At 36.3% G+C, this 23,964-nt stretch overlaps 1 protein-coding gene across 2 annotated transcripts in view; it reads left to right on the top strand.

The window, feature by feature from the left end:
• Positions 1–717: 717 nt before the first annotated feature.
• Positions 718–23,964, top strand: part of LOC116413457 (homeobox protein Nkx-2.4-like) — a 53,866-nt gene continuing 30,619 nt past the window's right edge. The window contains exons 1-2 of one of the 2 annotated variants that reach the window (XM_052900524.1): positions 718–1,020; positions 9,713–9,912. In XM_052900524.1, coding sequence (XP_052756484.1) covers positions 794–1,020; positions 9,713–9,912 — 427 coding nt within the window. In that variant the 5' untranslated portion in view covers positions 718–793. Of the gene's footprint in view, positions 1,021–1,045; positions 1,441–9,712; positions 9,913–23,964 lie in introns of those variants that run through there. The other variant, XM_052900525.1, reaches the window with a different exon arrangement.

Below are 23,964 nucleotides of genomic sequence, written 5' to 3'. Positions count from 1 at the left end.
ATAGGTATTTAGGATAAAATAAAATTAAAATATTATGGAACTGTGCTGTGAGGAGCTGGTGTCTGTAATAGGTTTAAGACCTGTATATTGTAGTATATTACTATTTAGTATAATAGATAGATAGATAGATAGATATATCGTTTATTTGTTTGTTACTAATCACACACAACATGTACATAAGAATAGATAATACATAAAACAACATAAGATTTATAAAATTGTGTTATTATGTGTGATCTGCAGCAATACAAAAAGGTCGAAGCTCAGCGTGGAACATTTACATAGATAGGTAGGTCTTAGTCAATAAACCAATAAGTCCTTTATAATTTACATTAAAATATACCTACTTGCACTTATGAATAAATATGAAAATAAATTACTCGGTGTCTAAACAAATACAACAAACACTGTCAGGTAACTGAGGATCGTAGCGCCAAACTTGTGTTAGCGATGCACACAAAGTGTAACAGTTCATATCGACTGTGGATAATTAGCGAGCGAGCGCGGACACAGTGCGAGCGTAGCCAGTACGCCTCCCCACTACACAGCGCGGCGCACTAGCGTGGGCCGCCCGGGACGGCCGCCGGGGCCATCGGGCCCGCCGCGCCCCCTACACCCAGCCCCTGCCGCTCACCAATCACGAGCTGCGGCCCACACGATAGGACGGCGCGCACACGGCGGGGCGGAGCCCCTCGAGTGGCCGTAACCCGCGCCGGGGGCTCTGGGCGCCACTCTCGCCCCGAGAGCCACTAGAGGCTGAGCCGTCGAGTGGCGTCGAGTGCCGGCCGGTCGGATGTCCGCGGAGGGCGGCGGCTACTCGCCGTGTCCGGCGGAGGCGCTGCCGGAGCTGAGCGCTGCCGAGCTGGCGATGAGCCTATCGCCAAAATCGGCCCTGCTGCAGCAAAACCTCTCTCAGCTGCAGCTTCAGCACTCAACGCCGTTTTCGGTCACCGATATCCTGTCGCCGATAGAGGAATACCGCAAGTTGGAATTGGCGAACAACCCGCCTTCGCCGTACAGGTGCGTGGATCGATCGAGGGGGGGGAGGGGACCCTCCACCCGCTGATTTTTCGAGTGCCAAAGGTCCCGACGAGAGTGCTTGAGCGTCGCTCGTAGTCGAAGGATATAGTTCGGTGACGTTTGTTTGTGCAGGTATGTTGTGATTGGCGGTCAAGTGATGATGCGATGTGAATGTGCTATCAACAACGTGCTTTACGTACGAGGACTTTAAGAGTATTATGCCGCGGATGATAAATCACAATGTCTCTCCTGAACACGGGCCGCGATACTTTAACAATATTTTGCATATCGATTATTCGTAATAGCCACAATTTAGTATTCGACATTATGGACCTAAAGTGAAGCCCTGGGAGACAACGGCCTCCTACGACAGACGACGATGCGTGGAAACGATATGCATGTTGAAGCCTTTATGCATATGTATGTATAAACAATTAGCATTTATCGTCACAAGATTAATTATTTATTTCTTAGATAGGTGTATTAATGTGAAGTGAATGAAAAGCCTCTAAAAAATCGAAAAAGACAAAATTTTCAAAAATAAATAAATAATTTATTTTTCAAAAAAAAAAAGAAAAGGGAGAAGTAGTGTGTTCTTCAAATGAGAAATAACAAAACCTTAATTGCATCTAAAAAATAAATGCTTGATTAGTAAAAGATTTCACGGTAGACAATTATAGGCCTAATTAAATTCTCTTGTATAAAATTTTATCCCAAATAAATAAATTTTATTTTTAAACTTTTTTCTTGCGCGTTCGTTCTTACTTATACCTAGGTTTGTTACGTAAATATGCGCCCGGTTTCAAATAATTTTTAATAAAAGAACAAATAATAATCTTTTACGTCCTACTAATGCTACAATAATCCTTTTTTTACCGAAATCGTAAGGAACAAAAGTAGAATGATCCGTAAAAATAATAGGTTTATTCGAAAAAAAAGCGACGCGGCAATTTGCGACGAATAAAGTGTCGACGTCTATAGACTTTTTCTTTTTTTTGTAGTTAGTGAAAAATAGTATCTATTAATACAATATAATCTATGGTATTAGTAGTGTACTAATGGTAGCGGAATTAAACAAAATAATTTTAAACAAATTAATATTTTATAAATTTAAACAAAAAACAAACTGGTGATATAGGCTTTCGCAAGATAATATCTACCAATTGGAGTAAAATATATAATGAAAATATTTAGGTGAAAGATTATATTTATAAAAAAAAAACCTGGTCTTCGGGTGTATTTGTAAATCCCACGGGAACGCGTTTAAAGATTTCCTATTTGTTTTAAGTTCAGTGCATTGTTTTTCCAATACGTAACTAATTAAAAAAAAAAACTATCTACAATTAATAGGTGTATGTGTGAATTAAATTAAAAACGTACAAAACTTAATAGTTTTCCATATAATTTAAATAATAAAAAGTTATAGTTACCTATTAATTACTTATAATATCCAAAACTTGTTAATACCAGGACAAATCAAAAGTTTTTTTAGCACCTACGGAGTAGTATACACTTTATAATATTATTAAAAAAAAACCTGCTTGAAATGCAAAATAGCTGATCGATCACCCGATGAAAAATGATAATTATTTTAAAAAAAACGATTAAGAACTTTACTGCAATGTATTCGATCCCGATTACTATTGTACTTTTCTTGTACTCGTATAAGAGGCTGTAAATACAACTAAATTTGAATTAATTTCAATCGTTCGTTTTGCATGATCGTTGTAAACTTTCACATCGTGTAATAAAATCGTAACTGCTCGCTGTCTGTAGGTATACGGAGGATAGGTATATAAGAAAAACTATTAAGTATAAGGGGGCTTTATGAACGCAATAGAACCCAAGACAATGATTTTTAGAATTTTTGTAATAATCCCAGAAACGGCTTAATCTGTTTGAATGCGGTTTTCACTAATGCGTTGTGGTTTAGTCCAGTTAACATTTAGTGTTTGTTTTATTTTAATCGGTTCATAAATAAATAAAAAAAATATCAATCTAAAGAATCACATATTTAATGATATAAAACAACCGATTAGTTGAATTGGCTAAGACTTTTTTTATTGAATGTATTGCTTTTCGAAAATTCTGTGTACTTGTGCGAAGCCGGGTCGAACCGCTAGTTTATAATATTAGAGGGATTATGAGATTGAATTATAACAGTAGTTTCTGTGTGGTTGTGTAATATCTATACTGTATACATAACATATACAGAACATTTCTGTTTTGCGAAGAGGTTGGCTGGAACAGAACGCTATATCGTCACAGTCGTAGAATACTGACGGATCTGACGAATATTACATGTATAGATTCGTCAGTATTCTACGACTATGACGATATATGTAGCATTAAAGTCGCCTTTTGTACCAAACATTTTTTGTAATGTGGTCAATAAAAAATAAACATATCAGAGAAAAAAAAAAAACTTCTCCCGCGTGAAAAACATGATGTTCTGTTTCTTTGGGAGTCACAAAAATAATTATATAAACTACATTTTATATAAAATGCTTAGTTCAAGTTTATAAGTTCCGTAGTTCTAAACATTTCGTGAAACAATAAAAAAAGAGATTGTGTTCCAAAAAAAAAATGGATATCAAATGTGGCAAATCCGGAACGGGGAGCCGTTCCTTATGACATTTTACCATTGAGGGTATTTTGCCAGATGTTTTTGTTCTTGGCAGGCGGGTTGGCCATCGCAGTTATGCTTTAGAAATGTATAGTGATACCCCGGAATACTTACTAGATAAGAAAGAAATTAGTTTTATTGTCAAAACAAATTAATACCCGTTGCGTGAGTAAATTTAAATACTTTAAAATAAAATGATATAATAATAAAGAAAAATAATAATAAATAATTTTTATTTAAGTAAACTTAATAATATATTTTAGTTTATTAGTATTTTTAAATAGTAATTTTTTTTTATAAACTGTTGCCCAGTTAGGAAGGCAATTTCAGCTGAGAAGAACGGGCAAGAAACAGAGCTGTTGTTGTTGTCAAATAAACGTAAAGTTTACAACAAAATAATTGTGAATAGATAAAATGACTATCACAAACTTCGTATTTATAATAAAAAAGGAAATAAAAAGCTACCGAGTTACATATCACGCAAAATACATAAAAAACATATAATCAAAATAGAACCGCCTTATTTTGAAGTCGATTGCTAAATACCTTGTTGGATTCTATCTAATAAATTTCTGATTTTCACCATCGTACAACCGCCATAAACTAAAATTTCATCCCAACCATCTGGACGAGTGGCGGTCCTCCACCGTGCGTTTTTCAAGGCACTTTCTTCCACGCACAACCACTCTTTGGAATCAACTTCCAGCAGTAGTATTTCCGAACCGATACGACAACATAACCTTCAAGAAAAGAGCATATTCCTTTTTTTAAAAGGCCGCCAGCACACCTGCAATGCCGTAGGTGTTGTGGGTGACCATGGGCGGCGGTAGTCACTTACCATCAGGTGAGCCGCATGCTCGTTTGCCCCATAATATTTTACTTAAAAAAAAATGTACTTGACAACCTATACCGGAGATGTAATTGGTACATTGGCTCTTAGATTTTATTTTCTATTTACTGTAATAAATTATTTGTGTACTAATTAATACATATTCTTTATTGCACTTGTAACTTACATATAATATAATGCAATTATAAATGTTGTGAACAAGGGTGGACTTAAACCAGAAATTTTTGAACATCTGTGTAAATTATTGAAGCCCATTAATTCTTCTCTTTCCGCGTCTAGGGAAGGTAGATAAAGTTTTGTTGGAGAAATCAGTTCAGGGTACAATAGGACTGATATACCTGAAGAAGGTAAAAGCCCTTAAAATATTAAAAAAAAAAAAAAAAAAAAAAAAAAAAAAAAAAAAAAAAAAAAAAAGGGTGGACTTATCTCTGAAAGAGATCTCTTCCAGCAACCCAATACAGTAAGAAAGCATGTCGTTAGCGGGCAGCTGAAGTGCTACAACTAATATATTTATATTATTATAAATTAATATGACTAATTAAAAGAAATCTAATGTAGAATATATATAAATTTCTTATATTGTTAATAATTTGCACGCCGACATAGAGGCAGAATGTATACGGGAAATGTAAACCTCTTCCATCTGAAACTACCTACATTCTAGCAAAATAAATTCATTTCATTTCATTTCTAGTCGTGATACATAACCGCAATTAGTCTAACACGTGACAGACGTATTGACAGCGGGTACGTAAGCACTTGAGGGAAAAATCAGCGTCACTGTTGATTACACTATAATGTGCAAATAAGTAAATACACATCGTCATTTATATGCATAGTAAATATTTAAAATTTAAAATATTTACGTCCTTTAATATAATGTACTCGTATGTGAAAAAATTACCTACAGCTTGTGCCTATTATGTATACAAACACTGCTGGAGATATTCTCCCGCTAAGAGGATGGCTCGCTAATAATTTTTCTATTTTCAACCGACTTCAAAAAAGGAGAACGTTCAATTCGATAGTTTTTTTTATATGTTTGTTACCTCAGCACTTTATATTTCGATACAATCTTTTTTTTATATTAAAAGATATAATTTCAAATTCGTTCCATAGAAATTTTATTAAAATCGCTGTGGTAGTTAGGTTTTTAAAACAAAATAATTAATTTTGCTTCGACAGAAGCCGTTTCTTTTTTTTTTTAATAAAATCCTATTAAGTAGTTGGTGTTACTAATAGTTACTAATTTAGTAAAAAGATTTTGTGTAGAAAAGAATAGATCCTTGTACCATTTATTAATTCAGTTGGCAGGAAGTACTTTGCATTAGTTGTAAAAATTTAAATTAAAAAAAAAACTATTGTAAATATCAACGGTCATATAATATAGTAATGTGTTTTTCGCACGCTAATTCGTATGCGTGGATTTTACAAGTAAATAAAGCATTTAAATTTACCACTTGTATATGGCGTGTTAAAGTAAAACACACACGAGTTTTTAAAGTTGATTTTTAGGAACATAACTTCGAAAACCGCATCCAAATTAGTGCAATACTTTTTGCGTGACGCTGAAACAAACAAAGATGAAAAGAGATAGACAGGCAGTCAAAATTTCTATTAGTGTTATTAATACCCTCGTATTTTTTTTTTAATCGTTTCCATGTTTAAAAATGGAATAACATTTGGCAGTTTATAAATTTTTAAAACTATCAAAGACAACAGTTTTCTCATATTTCGTTGACGAAGAAGGATAGATACGTGGCGAGAATTTAATGGGTACAGAGAAATAACACCTGAGTCCTCAGGAATGGCAACGCATGGGGGGTATCATGGGCGAAACAGTATACTCTGTTATGTCCATGGTACTGCTCATGTCTATAGGCGACGGTTACCACTTTCCATCAGGTGTGCCGTCAGCTTGTTTACCATTCTAAGCTGCATAAAAAAAAAGAAAAAAATAAGTTTTAAAAGGAGTCAACTAGATATTGCAAATATATTAGATAATGTAATTAGTACTTTATCGGGAAGTAATTTTTGATCGTTCAGTACTGAATTTAGAGAGGTTAATGTTAGTTCAGCTTACGGTATAAATGCTCTTGAGCGTAGGCGTGAAACTACTCAAATTAATAGTAAGCAAAAACCATTATGTTAATTTTTGTCGAGTGGGTACATGCGTGTGCATGAATTTAAATATGATTCCATGTTTGTACGGATCGTGTTTGTGTTGTGACGTCACTGTTCACTCTATCACTCCCGTCGACGACGGCGCGCGGCGGCCGGCGACGGAGATGTGTCCATTGAATATTGTATTGTATTATTAAGTTTTAGAGTTCTATATTAAAAAGTGTAGTCTCTATCCTTCTTCGTCGACGAAATACGAGAATGTCGTTGTCTGTGACAGTTTTAAAAAGTTTAAACCGCCGCATACTATTTTTTTTTTGACGATGAAGTTTTTTTTACTTTTGTTTTACGTTTTTGCTGATACATATCATATATTCGAAATATAAAATATCATCTGCACTTTATATAATTTAAAATTTTATTGCAAAAAATTCGATTTTAGCCGTGACGCATTTTTTACGAGATTAATACGGGAATAAACACTATCGTCGGCAAAAGAATCATCAAAATTCATGCAGAGTTGACGATGATGAGATAATACTTATCATTATATTAGCAGTTTTTGCATAAAGTTGATTTTTTTTAGTACGTTTGTTCCGTTGTGGAACAGGCTAAGGTCGGAGACCATCCTGCCTAGTCTTCAATATGATAATTTGTCTGGAATTTTAGCTTAATGTTGAATATAGGCCATAGACTGTCATAAGGAACGGGGCAGTTCTTTATGACAGTTTACCTCTCGGGGGATTTTGTAGTATAGTATAGTGGCTAGTATAGTATTATATTAACTGTGGTAGTGGCCACGTTTGACAGCCTAGTCGTCAAACGCATTTAGGTTTTTAGTTTAGGTTTGATTTAAGTGGAACAAAAGTATGGAAATCAGTGAAACAAATAAATGAAAAAAAAAAATCATCACAGTGACGGATCACTGAGTATTATTTTGTAGGTAAATAGATAGTAGCCCATTGATAGATCATCAAAATATCGTGATTTTTGTATGAATTTGAATAAAATTTTGTACACTGGTATATGACTTTCTATATAAATACATGAGCGAAACAGTATAGTCTGTTATGTCCATGGTACTGCTCATGTCTATAGACGACGGTTACCACTTTCCATCAGGTGGGCCGTCAGCTTGTTTGCCATTCTAAGTTGTATAAAAAAAAATATTATTTTCTTCCTCGCTGCACTGGGTTGGCTGGAAGATCTCTTTTAGAGATAAGCCCACCCTTGTTAACAAGCTGTCAAATTAAACGCTGTATCTTTTGTTCAAGTTCAATAAGGAATATACAATAATTTTAGCCAATTCATTTATTTTTTGGGGAATATTATTCACAATAAATAATTTTATGACTACTATTAGGATTGGTGGACTCATTATGTCTCATACATCATATTTTTACCAGAGGGAGACTTTGTATAAAAGTCGATTGCTTGGGTACCTCTGTCTCATTCGTGTTTCAACCGTGAAGCAGTTGTGTTTGCATGGCTGTGTTTTGGTTTGAAGGGTGGGATATGGCGTGAATTTACTGGGTACAGAGGAATAACACCTGAGTCCTCAGGAATGGCAACGCATGGGGGGCATCATGGGCGAAACAGTATACTCTGTTATGTCCATGGTACTGCTCATGTCTATAGGCGACCACTTTACATCAGGTGGACCGTCAGCTTGTTTGCCATTCTAAGTTGTATAAAAAAAAATAGTACCTACTCCTCTATATGCTTACCTTATAGTATATATGTAGTTAATTAATTAAATTTATAATAGGAGACCAATTTATTATTAAATTCGTAGCAACCTATGAACTAACTGAATTAACGTCACACCAATTAAATTAACAAAACAAGGAGCAGAATTATAAGAAAACAAACCAGAATGAAACCGAATTATCCTCAATTAAAACGGTATAACCTAAAACGGTTCGCGCCAAATTTTCCCGCCCTGTCAAAACTCAATTTGTCAAATCAAACATCGTAATGGCGGATTGGGGTGTTCCATCGTTTGACGTTACTTTTGCTGTTAAAAATAATGGTGTCAATCTTTATTCTGTTAGTTTTAAGGCATAGAATCGCTTGAATATGACTTTTTGGTTATGCGTTGTGATGTATGAATGGTTTGTGTGGATGGGCCTATGGGGCAAGGAGATTAAATTGTGTAAATAGGGATTAGTCAGATAAGCCATCCATTGTTTGAACGTGACGAGTTGGCGCCTGGCGCTGCCAGCGTCGGGCTGTCTTTATGCTGTGTGTGGCAGATTTGGCTTAATGACTCATGGGTGATTAATTAAATAATTACCTACTCAGTTATAAGTAAATCAGCTGTAAAATTAGGTAGGATTTAAATATTGATAGTCGAGGAACAAATCTATCATTCAAGGGCGCCATGTGAATAAAATTATTTTCCGTGGTTCTTTCTATAAGTATTTAGATAGGTAGGCATAAGTATGTACGTTTTTTTTAATTTTATTATTTTGTATACCGTAACATGTCAACGTATTAAGGTCTCACTGATGAGAACGAGTTTGGTCTTTGTTTATTTAATACAGTCGCTTTGCAATACAAGGACAATTGAATATTGGAGATATTACTTTGTTAATAATAAGATGGAAAGTGGTAAACGTCGTGTCTGTGGTGTTATTATTCTTAGAGTACCATAATCCGGAGTCAAAAGAAAAAGTCTACAATTATTGTCATTCTTTAAGACTGAAAAAGTTATTCCTAATCTTCTTCTTCCCTCTCAGGAGTAGAAATAGACTCTCACACTTATACTTGTACTAGTGCCAATAGAGAGGGGAGGGGGGTAGGGATTATTACTAATGGGGTCTCATAGTCACCCTATCATATTGACTTCCACGCAGTTTCCCCAGGAAACCATCGTGGTTAATTCTTGTCCAATTCCTCAATATAGGCTAATTGACCTGCATTTTTCCCCACCTATTTCTTACTGTTGCTTTGCCATTTTATACAGATTCTACAAGAGCTCTCTATCCTTATCCACGTCTAGGTATTTTCTTAACTCTCAAGTATAGAAGCCAGTTTTAAAAACTCTTGATTTCTCCCTCTGCCTGTAAGTCTAACCTATGACTTCTTTTCAGATCAAACTCATCGGGTAGCAGTATAAACTCGCCGCTCGGTCCTGCTGCGTCGTGCGGCATGGCGGGCAACCCGTACGCGGTGCCGCTGTACGGCGGAGCGCCCGTGCAGGGCTACGGGTGCGCGCCCACCGACCTGCCGCACTACGGGGACATGCGCGGCGCTGGCTGGTACCCCGCCTCGAACGACCCCAGGTTTGCCAGTGAGTCGGCGATATGTTTATTATATATGAGCTTTTCTAACTTGCCTCCGGTCTGGGTATTTTGTTGATTGTATCCCCAGATGTTTGTTGCCTTGGTACCTCTTAACACGGAGTATTCTAGCTCGGGGACCGGATGATGGCTGTGATTTAATGACTCCTTATTATCATTATTTAGTGTCAGGATTGCCTAAACGAGGAGTAGCTGTCTTGACCCAAGATCTACTGTTTACTGATGAAATGCTGTACGATCTAATTACATACTCCTCGGAAATCTCAAACAAATAAACATAATTCAGTGCATAATTATGTAGTATTGTAGTAGTTTTTTTTATTTTATTAAGAGGGAAAACATAAAACTGAAGATTATTCTTAGTAACTACTTATTTATATTAGTGTGAGCAATGCGTCTGAGCATCTTCCGCTAGATTAACAAAATATTATGTTGTTTACCTTGCCATGATCGGCTGGACTAACAGTCGCGATTACGAAGTTAGTGACATAATTTTTAAATGGTCCAAATATTAATTTGAAAATTCAGAGATTTAGGCTGGCATTCGGACTTCGACCTCCGAACCGTAGTCAAGCTTCGATTTGTCCAGTGACGGATTGGTCAGGATGACGCAGATCCGAGCCCTAGACAAGTAGCAAACGAACCCATGGATGGAGTCATTATCGCTAGCGAATCCATGAGTTGAAATGAGACATCGGACGTTGTATCTCATTTTGTCTCATAGACTCGCTAGCGACAACGATTCCACCGATGAATTCGCTTGCCACTTATTTAGAAGGCCAGTTAGCGCATGGTCACGGATTTACTTAAAATAAATCATGATTTTTTATATAATATTTACTGGGAGAAAATCATTGTTTATAATAGGATCTAACAACTGTATTACTAGCAAGTATCTATATTCTATGGACTTCAGATCACGCTATATATACTCGTACGCCCAAAAACGTTGTCCTTTGGCAGCTGCCGAATAATAGTGAGTTTAAAACAAAACAACCCTACCCCGGGCCCAACAAGAGCCCAGAAATAAGCGGGATGCTGGGGCAAAGTGCTTTTTTTCAAGAAGTTAAGTCCCACTACTACCCGAAACCAGGGAAAGGGGGAAAAGGAATTGTTAGTAATGGGGTTAAATAGCTCCATTACTAGCAATATACTCTGTCAGTTCGACCTCCACGTGATTCCCCCTGGAAACCATCGTGGCTAATTCTAGTTGAATTCGTCAGGATGGGCTAACTGACCTGCTTTCATACTCATCAGTCATCTATCACTGGTACCCCGCCATTGTATACCAATAGCGCAGACGGGGTTCCCATACCATTATCACCCATTAAAAAAAAATACCAGGGAAATGAAATTGTTAGTAAGAAGGTCTAACGGCTAAACTGCTAGTAATATTCTCTATCAGTTCAAATCCCATGCGGTTAACCTTGAAAACCACCGTGGTTAATTCTTAAATTTGTTACGATACGCTAACTGACCTGTTTTGATTCTCATCTATCATCTCTCACAGGCGGGGTTGCATTCTATTATCACCCATTAATAAAGCTTTTACCTTCTTCAGGTATGTCAGCCCTATCGTACCTTGAACTGATTTCTCAAATAAAGTTAAAATTTCAATAAAGGGAACGAGCTATACAGTATTATAAAATGTTACACTTATTTAACAAGTATCAATTTCATTTCTTTTCGCCAAAATGGCGCCGCGCGCGCGGGCGTGCTGCAACCAGATACCCGTCATCGAGTCACAGATATTTTAGCGCGACAAGTGGCGATCGAGTTACATAGCCAATCGTGTAGTGCCTCTTGATAATTGCTTAATTGCTTGGTTTACGTTACTCTGTAGTGTCGTGTTATGTTGTTTAACATAATTTAGTAAAATATAAATACTACGTCTTCGTTTGTTAAAGTGATAGTTCTACATGTTAATGTCATTATTGATTTACATCTCTAGGATTATAGGCATGTTTATTTTTTAAAATGGAATGGTAACCCCGCCTGCGCTACCGGTATACGCTGGCGGGGCACTAGTGAGGGATGATAGGTGATGAAAGCAGGTCAGTTAGCCCATCGTGACGAATTCCACTAGAATTAACCACGATGCTTTTCAGGGGAACCACGTGGAGGTCGACATCATAGTGTGTGTGTGTTTTTTTTAATGAGTGATAATGGAATGGTAACCCCACCCGCGCTATCGGTATACACCGGCGGGGCACCAGTGAAGGATGATAGGTGATGATGAAGCCTGTTAGTTAGCCCATCGTGACGAATTCAACAATAATTGTTCACGATGGTTTCCAGGGGGAACCACGTGAAGGTCGACTTAATAGAGCATATTGCTAGCAATAAGGCTGTCAAACTCCATTGCTAACAATCCTTTTTCCTCTTATAGTGTGTGTTGGCAATGGGTCAGTTAGACCCCATTACTAACAATTCCTTTCCCCCATCATAGGCAAATTAAAGGGGAAAGCTGCGGCGGTAAATACATTTAATTTTAAAATTTCAATTAATTTTGAAATGGATAAGTTGATTTTAAAATATTTCTATGCGGATTATTTTATTTATTTATTTATTAGCGTACAAAACGGATTACAATGAATTCAAACACTATTGTTACAGCATATTTTTTTTCTTCCATCCATTTTATTATATTTTGCAGTGCTATAATTTTCAATATCGGTGGCAACTCAAATAATGTTTGATCGTGGGCACATACGGTTTTGATGGCTTGGTAAACGAAACTGTAAATTATTCAATTCTGATTAATTTCTTTTAAACACATTGACAAGTATTCGGATTGAACAATATCGAATAAATTATATCTTTATAATTTACTAAATAAATAAAATATAATCGCAGAAACTTTACCAGAGGGAGACTTTGTACAAAAGTCGATTGCTTGGGTACCTCTGTCCTATTCGTGTTTCAACCGTGAAGCAGTTGTGTTTCCATGGCTGTGTTTCGGTTTGAAGGGTGGGATATAGCGTGAATTTACTTGGTACAGAGGAATAACACCTGAGTCCTCAGGAATGGCAACGCATGGGGGGCATCATGGGCGAAACAGCATACTCTGTTATGTCCATAGTACTGCTCATGTCTATAGGCGACGGTTACCACTTTTCATCGGGTGGGCCGTCAGCTTGCTTGCCATTCTAAGTTGTATAAAAAAAACACGCTTAGGTTCTCATCCAACTATCTTTTCCGAGTGGAGAATGTTAAAATCAATAATATGAATGAATGAATGAATGGTTTATTTTTTTTCTCTTCACAAAAGGTAAAGTGTAAAGTGACAACTTGAGGTACAATTTGATATGTAAGACCAATTTTGTGAGAGACTGGTGCTTGCGGTAGGTTTTGTAGAACCTGTAGATAATATATATATATATTTTTTTTATTGATATTATAAATAATTTAATTAATATGTAATATAAGGTGATCATTAATATATTCTAATGGTGACCATGTGTTAGTTTGTGACAGTTGATTGACGCGCTACATTCTATTTTTAACTTTATTTGTAAGACTGTAAAATAAATAATGTTATGTAGCTAATTGTATTTTTTTTTAATGGATGATAATGGAATGGTAACCCCACCCGCGCTATCGGTATACACCAGTGCACCAGTGGAGGATGATAGGTGAAGATGAAGTAGGTGAGTTAGCCCATCGTGACGAATTCAACAAGAATTGTTCACGATGGTTTCCAGGGGGAACCATGTGGAGGTAGACCTAATAAGACATATTGCTAGCAATGGGGCTGTCAAACTCCATTGCGAACAATCCATTTTCCCCAGCTAATTGTATTGTTCACCCGATGTATGGGCAGGCTGTGTTTTCTTCTAAGAGGTTAATAACATCTTACGTATAATTATAATGTAGGTACAGCTCACAATAAATACCTATTTATTCTATTCTTTTTTTTATTTTGATAATCTTTTTTATTTCTTAAAAATGATGTCTTAATTTCTGACTTGATAAAAAAAATATTGAAAATTCAAAATATCTTTATTCATGTAGGTCTATTCCAGACTTTTATGATATGTCAAATCTACCGTCAGTTCGGAAGGATATCGAGACGAGAAGAACTGACAAGAAACTCGGCTCGTATCGTAAAACAATCGATTATACATCGGTAAATAAATCGTTTTAATCCCACGGAACTGGACTCTTCAAATATTATATCGTTCTCGGCTCTTAACCGCTCCAATGTTTAAATCCAAAGTCTCGAATTGCAATCCCAGGCCCTTCTAGACATTGTGCAAACACCATTAGCTTACAGATGAAAAAAAAAAATGTATAAAAATAAACGGTGCGTGCTGAGCTACCATTCCACGATCTTAGTAACCTAAGATTATTTGGTTGTTTGAGGCAGACGCGTGACTTGGTCATTATGTACCTACACGCCAACCCATTGACGTGTCCTCACTAGCAGTATCGTTTTCGTCATTATTACAACAGTTGTAATGGTTTTTTTTTTATACCACTAATGTGGTAAACAAGTATACGGCCCACCTGATGGTAAGCGGTTACAGTAGCCGATGAACGCCTGCAATCACAGGGGCATTACGCGCGCGTGTTCAACATTACAACCTTATGTTTTGTTCGCCATTGTAAGTTGTATAAAAAAATATAACAGTAAACAAAAACTGCATGAAGTTAGCTCGCGGTGCGAGGCGAGACGGTGCGATACAAAGCGCCGTACGGCCACTGAAGAAGACTTCCGGATGAAGCCGATACAGTTGTTAGAAACGACAGACATAGCACATAGAATACTTGAGATATAGTTATATATGAACATATAAACTAAAAGGACTGACTTATTAATTCAGAGCGCTTTGTAAAAAGGCCGAACAAATACTTTTTCTTCTTCTCAACATAGATCTTCTTTACAGTTTTAAGCTTTTGTTCCAGAAAAAAATACCGACTTCAATAGTGGAAAAACTAGTTATTTATTTTGTTTTAAAAACTAACAAAAATACTGAATTGATTTTTATAAAAATTCAATAGGACCAAATCTTTTAAGATGAAAAATTATTTTTAGGTAGGTAAAATTATTTCTTTAAAATTTGTTAAATAATTAAATAGATAGATACTAGGTATTGTTGCCTCCAAAAGATTACAATAGTAAACTTATTATAAATACAAACAATTACAAGAAAATATTACAATGAAAAAACAATGGGCGGCGTTATCGCTAAGAGCGATCTCTTCCAGGCAACCTTTGGATGGAGAGGAGTAATTATTAACAGTTTGGGTGCACGAAATTATTTGTTTTTAACTTAGTAACAGTTTTATTATAACTATAGATTTACTTATTTATTATTCAATATGATGTTTACGGCCATCTTCTACTATCGTACGGCTCGCCATCGACAGGGAGTTCAGCCCCATACCTTAGAATCTAGACGGTCACGTATAGCGCGGTTTCAGAGATGTTTCCTCTCACGAACTCTCAGTTTATAGAATGGGCTCCTTGTCGAGCTTTTTCCAAGAGATTACATTATAGAGCTCTTAAAAAATTGGGTAAAAAGGTTACTTTAGGTTCGGCAACGCGCGTATAATGCCTTTGATATTGTAAGCGTTCATAGGCTACTGTAACCGCTTACTATTAGGTGGGCCGTATGCTTGATTGGCACCTCAGTGGTATAAAAAAATCCTATAAGTTTATCACGCGATTAACCGTGAAGCAGTTGTGTTTGCATGGCTGTGTTTTGATTTGAAGGGTGGGATATGGCGTGAATTTACAGGGTACAGGGGAATAACATCTGAGTCCTCAGGAATGGCAACGCATGGAGGGTATCATGGGCGAAACAGTATACTCTGTTATGTCCATGGTACTGCTCACGTCTATAGGCGACGGTTATCATTTTCCATCAGCTGCACCGTCAGCTTGTGTGCCATTGTAAGTTGCATAAAAAATAATAATGTACTAACGCTTCTGTCGACTGTGTGAATCTGTGGTCGTAATGGGAGCCGGGCGAGCGGCAGCTTTGTCGTGTCGCCGCTGATGCAGGTGCACACTGCACACGGCCGAGAGCTCCGAGTACATTGTTTATCCACGTGTTTAAGTTAATGCATAAGTTTAAATCGCTCCGGTAATGAGTTTACACAAATAACATTCAATAAATAGGGAATTAATATTTTTCTATTTTTCTCTGCGCACCCGAAGTCGCTTCTTCACCCATGTAGGTAACTGAGATGTATTATTTGGGCATGTGTGTTGGTTTGCTCTTGCAGAATCGGTAAAAGCAAGTTTACTTTACTGGGTTTGCAGTGATAATGAATTTTTTTTATACAACTTAGAATGGCAAACAAGCTGACGGCCCACCTGATGGAAAGTGGTAACTGTCGCCTATAGACATAAGCAGTACCATGGACATAACAGTGTATACTGTTTCGCCCATGATGCGTCCCATTCGTTGCCATTCCTGAGGACTAAGGTGTTATTCTTTCGTACCCAGTAAATTCACGCCATATCCTCCCTCTGGTAAAAGATGGTCTTAATGCTAATGACATTTTCTAGCAGCCAGCCTTCGAAAAGTCTCAGAATCTGCAGAGATACTCAAAAGCGATTTACTGAAATAAAAACAACAATTATTAGATAAAAATATGTTTTTTTTACATAAATTTTAATTAAAATAATTTAAATATATCACGTAGCGACACCACAATAATTCAATTGTAAGAACTTATCGCCTTTAGACCCAAACTAATTTCAAGAAACCTCTTCAAACGTAAGATGGCGCTGACCTGCCGTCACCCGATCTCCAACCCCGGTAGACAATACAAACTAAAAGACAATATACACTCGGAAACTTAATCTGAATTCTATGGAAAACCCGGTAGTCTCACAAATCAGGAGAAAGTACAAATATTGCTATGCAAATAATAACATAAGTTGTCTATACGACCATGTCGAGAGCCATAGACAAAGAGTTGAAAACAAAGATGGCAGTAATCTTTTGATAGCTTTTAATAATTGCGCGGGAAACCAGTCGTGACGGCTCGAGACTTTGTTTGCTTTGTAAAACATCATACGTCTGTCTAATACTGTCGAATAGATATGAATACTAAAGATTATATTTTGGTTATAGATAGATAGATAGATAAACACTTTGAGCCATTTATGACACAAGTAAATTAACGACTTAACTCCTTAAATTATATAGATAGAGTGTCTTTATAGAAATGCTTAAAAAAACGAGTCAGCATTTTCGTACAACTTTCCGTGATAAATAGTTATTCCTTTATAACTTCTATAATTATTTTGTCTTACAATTTCTTCATCTTTTGAATGTGTAAACACTTATTTATTAAATAATATGTCAAGATACATTTTATGCGTAAGTATCAAGAATACTGATAAAAAAGTGAGCTAATTTGACAATTAGCAGACAAAAAGATGACTTGTTTTTGAGACTCGATACTCTATCTGTATCTATGTTACATAATTACAAAAAAAAAAAAAATATAACATAAGATAAAATACAAAAATATGTTTTTACCAAATAGACTCAGTGATGGTTTTGCTTAAAAGCAAATCACTGATTTTCAACCGCAGCCCGAAGTTATGTGATTTTATTATTTTATGATTTTATTGTTAAGTATATGTATGTGTATGTGTGTGTGTGTGTGTGTGTGTGTGTGTGTGTGTGTGTGTGTGTGTGTATGTATATACTATTATATATATTTTTATGTTCATCAATATCACATATAATAACAATAATCATCTGCTCTCGATTATTTGGTTTAGTTTATTGTGGAAACTTTACTGATTTATGTTATGGCTGTGTATAGTATTTTATATGTCTTAGATATTGTATGTTTCCCTTTCAAAGTAAAATAAAAATAAACAAATTAAAAATAGGATATATCCTAGGACTTGGAATGTCTCATCAACATCATGATTTCAGCATCACCTGCTGTCGGACATAGGCCTTCCCCAATGCATTCCACAATGTGCGATCCTCTGTTTTTCAACCGACATAATAAAGAAAATGGCTTTCAATTCAGTTGTATTTTTTTTTTGTTTAGTACCATTAGCTTTTTTTTTGTTGTTGTAAATTGTCAAATATTTTGCCTACCTTACCATTCAACGGCACTGATGTTTCTTTCCATTTTAGTTTTTGCTCTATGAAAGCTTTATATCTTCTTCTTCTTCTTTATATCTCTATATCTTTATTTGCAGACAATAACAATCCATAAATGTTAGTAATAAAAGATCTTATAAGCTCTGTTAGCAGAGCCACAACAGCTGTGAGATAGTGAGGCCTGAACGGCCTCACTATATCACAGTTGCCAAAGTTCACGGTCTCGCTCGCAGAATGTGCAATCCAATGAACTTCTGGATGCCCGTCGCGTCCATTTTATCTGCTATCGATTGTTTTTGATCTCGCCTATGTACACTTTGTCTTCCGTTATTATTTACATATACATTACCTATCTGTATATATTTTTTAATGGGTGATAATGGAATGGTAACTCCGCTTGCACTATCGGGATACGCTGGCGGGGCACTAGTAAGGGAGATGACAGGTGAGGATGAAAACGCAGGTCAGTTAGCCCATCGTGACGAATTCCACTAGAATTAACCACGACTGTTTTCAGGGGGAACCGCGTACAGGTCGACCTGATAGGGTGTATTGCTAGCAATGGGTCAATAAGACCCCATTACTAACAATCCCTTTCTCCCCATCTGTATGTATTTTTTTTTATGGGTGAAAATGGAATGGTAACCCCACCTGCGCTAACGGGATACGCTGGTGGAGCACCAGTGAAGGGTGATTGATGAGAATGAAAACAGGCCAGTTGGCCTATCATGATGAATGCATCAGGATTTAACAATGATAGTTTCCAGGGGGAACCGCGAGGAAGTCGACCTGGTTGGGTATATTGCTAGCAATGGGATTCTTAGTCTCCATTGCTAACAATCCCTTCCCCCCCCCCCCCCCGTCTATATGTATTAGGGCGTACAATAAAGTATAAATAAATAAATAAACAGTTATCACTCGAAGATTATAACTCCATAAGTAATTAAACATATCCGCTGCGGCGAACTGTTTTGAAATTCAAACGGTAAACGTAAACCGAGTATTACATACATAAAAACATCCACTCCAGTACCATCTACCGAATGATTACGCCACTACAGAAATGTCATTAAAAAAAAAAATGGACGCCGCTACCCGCGGTGTGTCCGTACCTGACCGGGGAGTCGTGTAGGCAGAGACAAAATAAGCAATTCCATCCGATCGGTCCCATGTTTGTCCACCACTAGAATCTTGGCTGGGTAAATAGATGGTCTCACGTCCGCAAATAGCAGGCCGATGCATAGACTAGCTTGCCATTGTGTATCTTACTATACAATCATTACTCTGTGGTGATTATAAGGTAAAATATGGACAAATAGACATAGTTTTACTGTCCTTTATGGTGCAGTACTTTGTTATACCAACTCGAAATGATTGCAAAATAAGTTTTACTGAGACACCGACCCAAAAAAAAGATTTTTTTAACTAGGTTGTAAAACCTACTCTTTTAGATCGGTATTATACTGAAATTCATTTTAAATTGTTACCAATTTAAATTGGTAAAAAAGCGTTTCATTTTAATAATTTTTAATGTTTCTGATTATTGAAAAAAGGGCTCTACTAGTGAATTACACTTGACATGTTAAAATACTAGACACCTGTAAAATCGTGTTGCCATATATCAGACGACGTCAAACGCACTCACACACGGTCAGTTAGCTGAAATTAAAATTGCCGTGGGGAAAAAATAAGTGTGTGACACACTTAGTTTCCATGTAGGCGCGGCTAATGCGCGCCGAGTGGACGCGTCAGCGGCAGACGGCCGCAGTTTATCTTTCTTTAGTGTGGCAACACTGAGGGAAATAGCCCGCCGCGGAGCAGACATGTTTACTGTTACAGCCATCGCATTCTCTGCTCGTTTATCGTTTGATATTATTGTATTTTAGATTTAGAAGTTTATCATTTTAACAGGACGTCAGTAAAACATAATAACATTTGTAAAAAGTGGTTAAAAATTTATCGACTGACTAGCTGTTCCCGTGGCTCTACGCGTGTGGTGTCGTGTATCCCCTTTTAGTTGAAATTTTCAAAAATCTTTTTAACATAACTACGTTCTAAACAACTTTTTACACTTAGTAATTTTGGCTGTACGTTGATAGTCAGTTGAGACAAACGATTTTAAAAGTACAGATGTATTTTATTTGCGATGTAACTGGGAACATACTCAGCCCGGATAGTAGAGAGTGGGTTCGAATCCCATCAGATAAGAATGTCGGAGAATATTTTTTAAACTTATTAATAAATGTATATGATATCCGAATGCAGGATTACGCAATAAAAATAGTTTTCAAAATGCCAGTGAAAGTACTAGGGTATATTTTTCTATAAAATTTATAACCCATATATCATAGAGCTAAGAAATCAATTAATACAACCAAAAATAAACGATGTCGTAAAGATAGCAATTCATATAAACATAAATATTACAAATATGAATATATTTAACTCTGTTTGTTTGATTTTTTTTTATACAACTTAGAATAGCAAACAAGCTGACGGCCCATCTGATGGAAAGTGGTAACCGTCGCCTATAGACATGAGCAGTACCATGGACATAACAGAGTATACTGTTTCGCCCATGATACCCCCTTGCATTGCCATTCCTGAGGACTCAGGTGTTATTTTTCCTCTGTACCCAGTAAATTCACGCCTTTATCCCACCCTTCAAACAGAAACACAGCCATGCAAACACAACTGCTTCACGGTTGAAACACGAATAGGACAGAGGTACCCAAGTAATCGACTTTTGTACAAAGTCTCCCTCTGGTTTTCACGTCTAACTGTTGGATAGTGTTGAAAACCAAGTTTTGAAGGAATCGAGTACGGGCATAGCTACTTACTGGGAGTAATTACAATGTATTAAATTAAACATGTACAAAATCGTGTGTGTAAAGTTGCAAGATGACCTACTTTTCAAATTGGTCGACTGTATCTACTCGAATTCGCATTACCCAAAACTGATCGCTCGTTTTCCGATCAACTGAGCGGGACAGCATCAGCATCACGCGTCGCACATTGTATTTTTACGAGATGCGAGGGGAGCGATCGTAACACAATACGTCTATTATCCACAATGTTTATTCACGGACAATTTGCCGACGCGTTTATTTAGCGCTGGCAACATCGAGACACGTCGGGGGACCTCCCGTTTAGACAGCTCATTGTGATTTTTAATGCGATTATTATGAACTCTGTCTGTTAAAATGGGGATTATGGGTATTGGTGTTACAGCTTGGCAAATTAGATAAAATATTCCGTACTGTGATAAGAAAATAGTAGTATAGCAGTCAAAGTGGCTTGCGTTCTACTAATTTTTAACTTTTTTCGATTGGGTGGAAAGGGATTGTTAGTAATGGAGACTTAGAATCCCATTGCTAGCAATATACCCAACCAGGTCGACCTCCTCGCGGTTCTCTTTGGAAACTATCATGGTTAATTCCTGATGAATTCATCATGATGGGCTAACTGGTCTGTTTTCATTCTCATCTATCACCCTTCACTGGTGCTCCGCCAGCGTATCCCGTTAGCGCAGGCGGGGTTACCATACCATTTTCACCCATCAAAAAAAAACTTTATTCGATTGAAAAATTGTAATTGGTAGACAGTAAAATTATATAATAAATTACCTAATACATGCAAAACTAACGAAGAATGGAGAATTCAGAAAATAAAACTTTGTACTCTTTTGCTGGAAAAGTGCATTTATTCAATTGATGAATTTGAAAACATTAGATCTAGAATCCTTCGAACATAGAGTGAATAAGCAATTTTTTTTTTAAATATTATTTTAAGGGCTTTTACCTTTTTCAGGTATATCAGTCCTATTGTACCCTGAACTGATTTCTCAAACAAAACTTTATCTACCTTCCCTAGACGCGGAAAGAGAAGAATTAATGGGCATCAATAATTTACACAGATGTTCAAAAGAATAAGCAATTTTAATATGTACTGTATATACTAAGTCTTACCAATGATATTTATTAATTTTATAATTTTTAGACAGTTATAATTAATTATTTCTTTCCTTTATACTTTTTTCTGTTTACTATAAAACTCTTTTATGATATCTTCTTATACCTTATGAAAAATATTCAATACGATGTTATGTTCTTACGAATAAATTGTATTGAAACATATCTATTCGTAATACCTTACACACTGACAAACGCATGGGCGATAGGTCTATTACATAAAAAAAAAAAATATTAAGTGTGTGTCAGGTGTTCAAGAATTGGTTTCGGATTTGCGACTGTACATATCTCTAGCACAGTCGAAAGAATTATTCCCAAACAGAAGTGTCTAGATGGAGCAATGCGTCACGAATTGTCGTACAATTATTCGGGACGTACTAAAAGTGATAAAAATATTTTTTATCCTTCATAGGAAATGAATTGCAGAGTTTATCTTTTTACGTATGTACGTATTTAAATATCCTATCATCATTTCAGCCATTATCTGTCCACTGTTGAACATAGGCCTCTCTCATAAAGGAAAGGAGATTTGCCAGTAGTTGCCACATTTGGTAGGCGGATTAGCAACCGAAGCTAGGCTTAGGTGACGATAAAAATAGGGATGCTGCAGCATTCCTCGACTATTAAGTTCCCTTAGTCGGCTCTTAAGGCATCTATGGGAAAGTAAGAGGTAGTCCATTCTATACCGGGAGTACACGACTAGTTTTTTTTATATTAACATTTAAATTGTAATATAATTTCAACAAAATTATTCATGCGCCACTTTAACTTAAATAAATTTAACGTTGGTCTTATTCAAACTATGTTAGCTGAACTTAAACCAGAAATTTTTTAACATCTCTGTAAATTATTGATGCCCATTAATTCTTCTCTTTCCGCGTCTAGGGAAGGTAGATAAAGTTTTGTTGGAGAAATCAGTTCAGGGTACAATAGGACTGATATACCTGAAGAAGGTAAAAGCCCTTAAAATATTAAAAAAAAAAAAACTAAATTACAAACAAATCGTTATAATTAATTAATGTTTTTGTTTGTAATAATGGATACCAGTAGATCGTATGTACGGTCGAGCCAGGGATCCGTTTGTTTACATTTTTATTAAGTTCTCTCTGAACAAACTGTCGTACGAGTCATCCTCGTGTTTGTGAAGTACCTACTAAAAATTTAAGATCCCCTTGTAATTGTCAAATGCTACGTGACCAGCGGGCGCTCGCTACCGGAACAGCGTCAAGCGTTTCGCGTGAGCGTGATGACGCTCATACCCAAATATTGACATACTACTAATGGATTTCGCGGACGCGAGAACCAAGTCATCTGTTATCTATGAATTCAGATGAAAGTGAAATTATAGCGAGCTAGTATGACGCTTCATGTGCTAACACTTTAAAAATAATTAATTTTGCTGCATCGATTCAAAAGTGCGTTGGCATCTTTTGCTTATTGTAATATTACAACACTACAATAAGCAAAAGATTATTGTAGAGAAGAGCATTTTGTATTGTAGACAAGAGAAGAGCACGGGCAAGAAAGTCCACTGTTGCTTTTTCAAACAGAAGTGAATACAGATTATATAATTATATGTACAGATTAATTTACTACTTCTATTTAATAGATATGGAGCAATAACACCTGAGTCCTCAGGAATGGGAACGCATGGGGGGTATCATGGGCGAAACAGTATACTCTGTTATGTCTATGGTACTGCTCATGTCTATAGGCGACGGTTACCACTTTCCATCAGGTGGGACGTCAGCTTGTTTGCCATTCTAAGTTGTATAAAAAAAAGATGCTTTAATTTAATATGCAATTTGTACAGAGTAATTTAAATTATTATTCAAATTAAATACATTATTATAGACTTTATATTAAATTATATGTCATTATATTGAATGAAATTTCATACATAATTGAATAAAATATTATTCTACCTAATTCACGCAAAAATGGCGGGATACAGTCAGTACTTATTAGCGCCAAAACTTGTACG

This window comes from Galleria mellonella, unplaced genomic scaffold (genome assembly GCF_026898425.1).
Source record: "Galleria mellonella isolate WM207_F2 unplaced genomic scaffold, CSIRO_AGI_GalMel_v1 utg65, whole genome shotgun sequence".
NCBI lineage: Eukaryota > Metazoa > Arthropoda > Insecta > Lepidoptera > Pyralidae > Galleria > Galleria mellonella.
The sequence above is the reverse complement of the archived record's forward strand: the minus strand, read 5'-3'. Positions and strand labels throughout refer to the sequence as shown.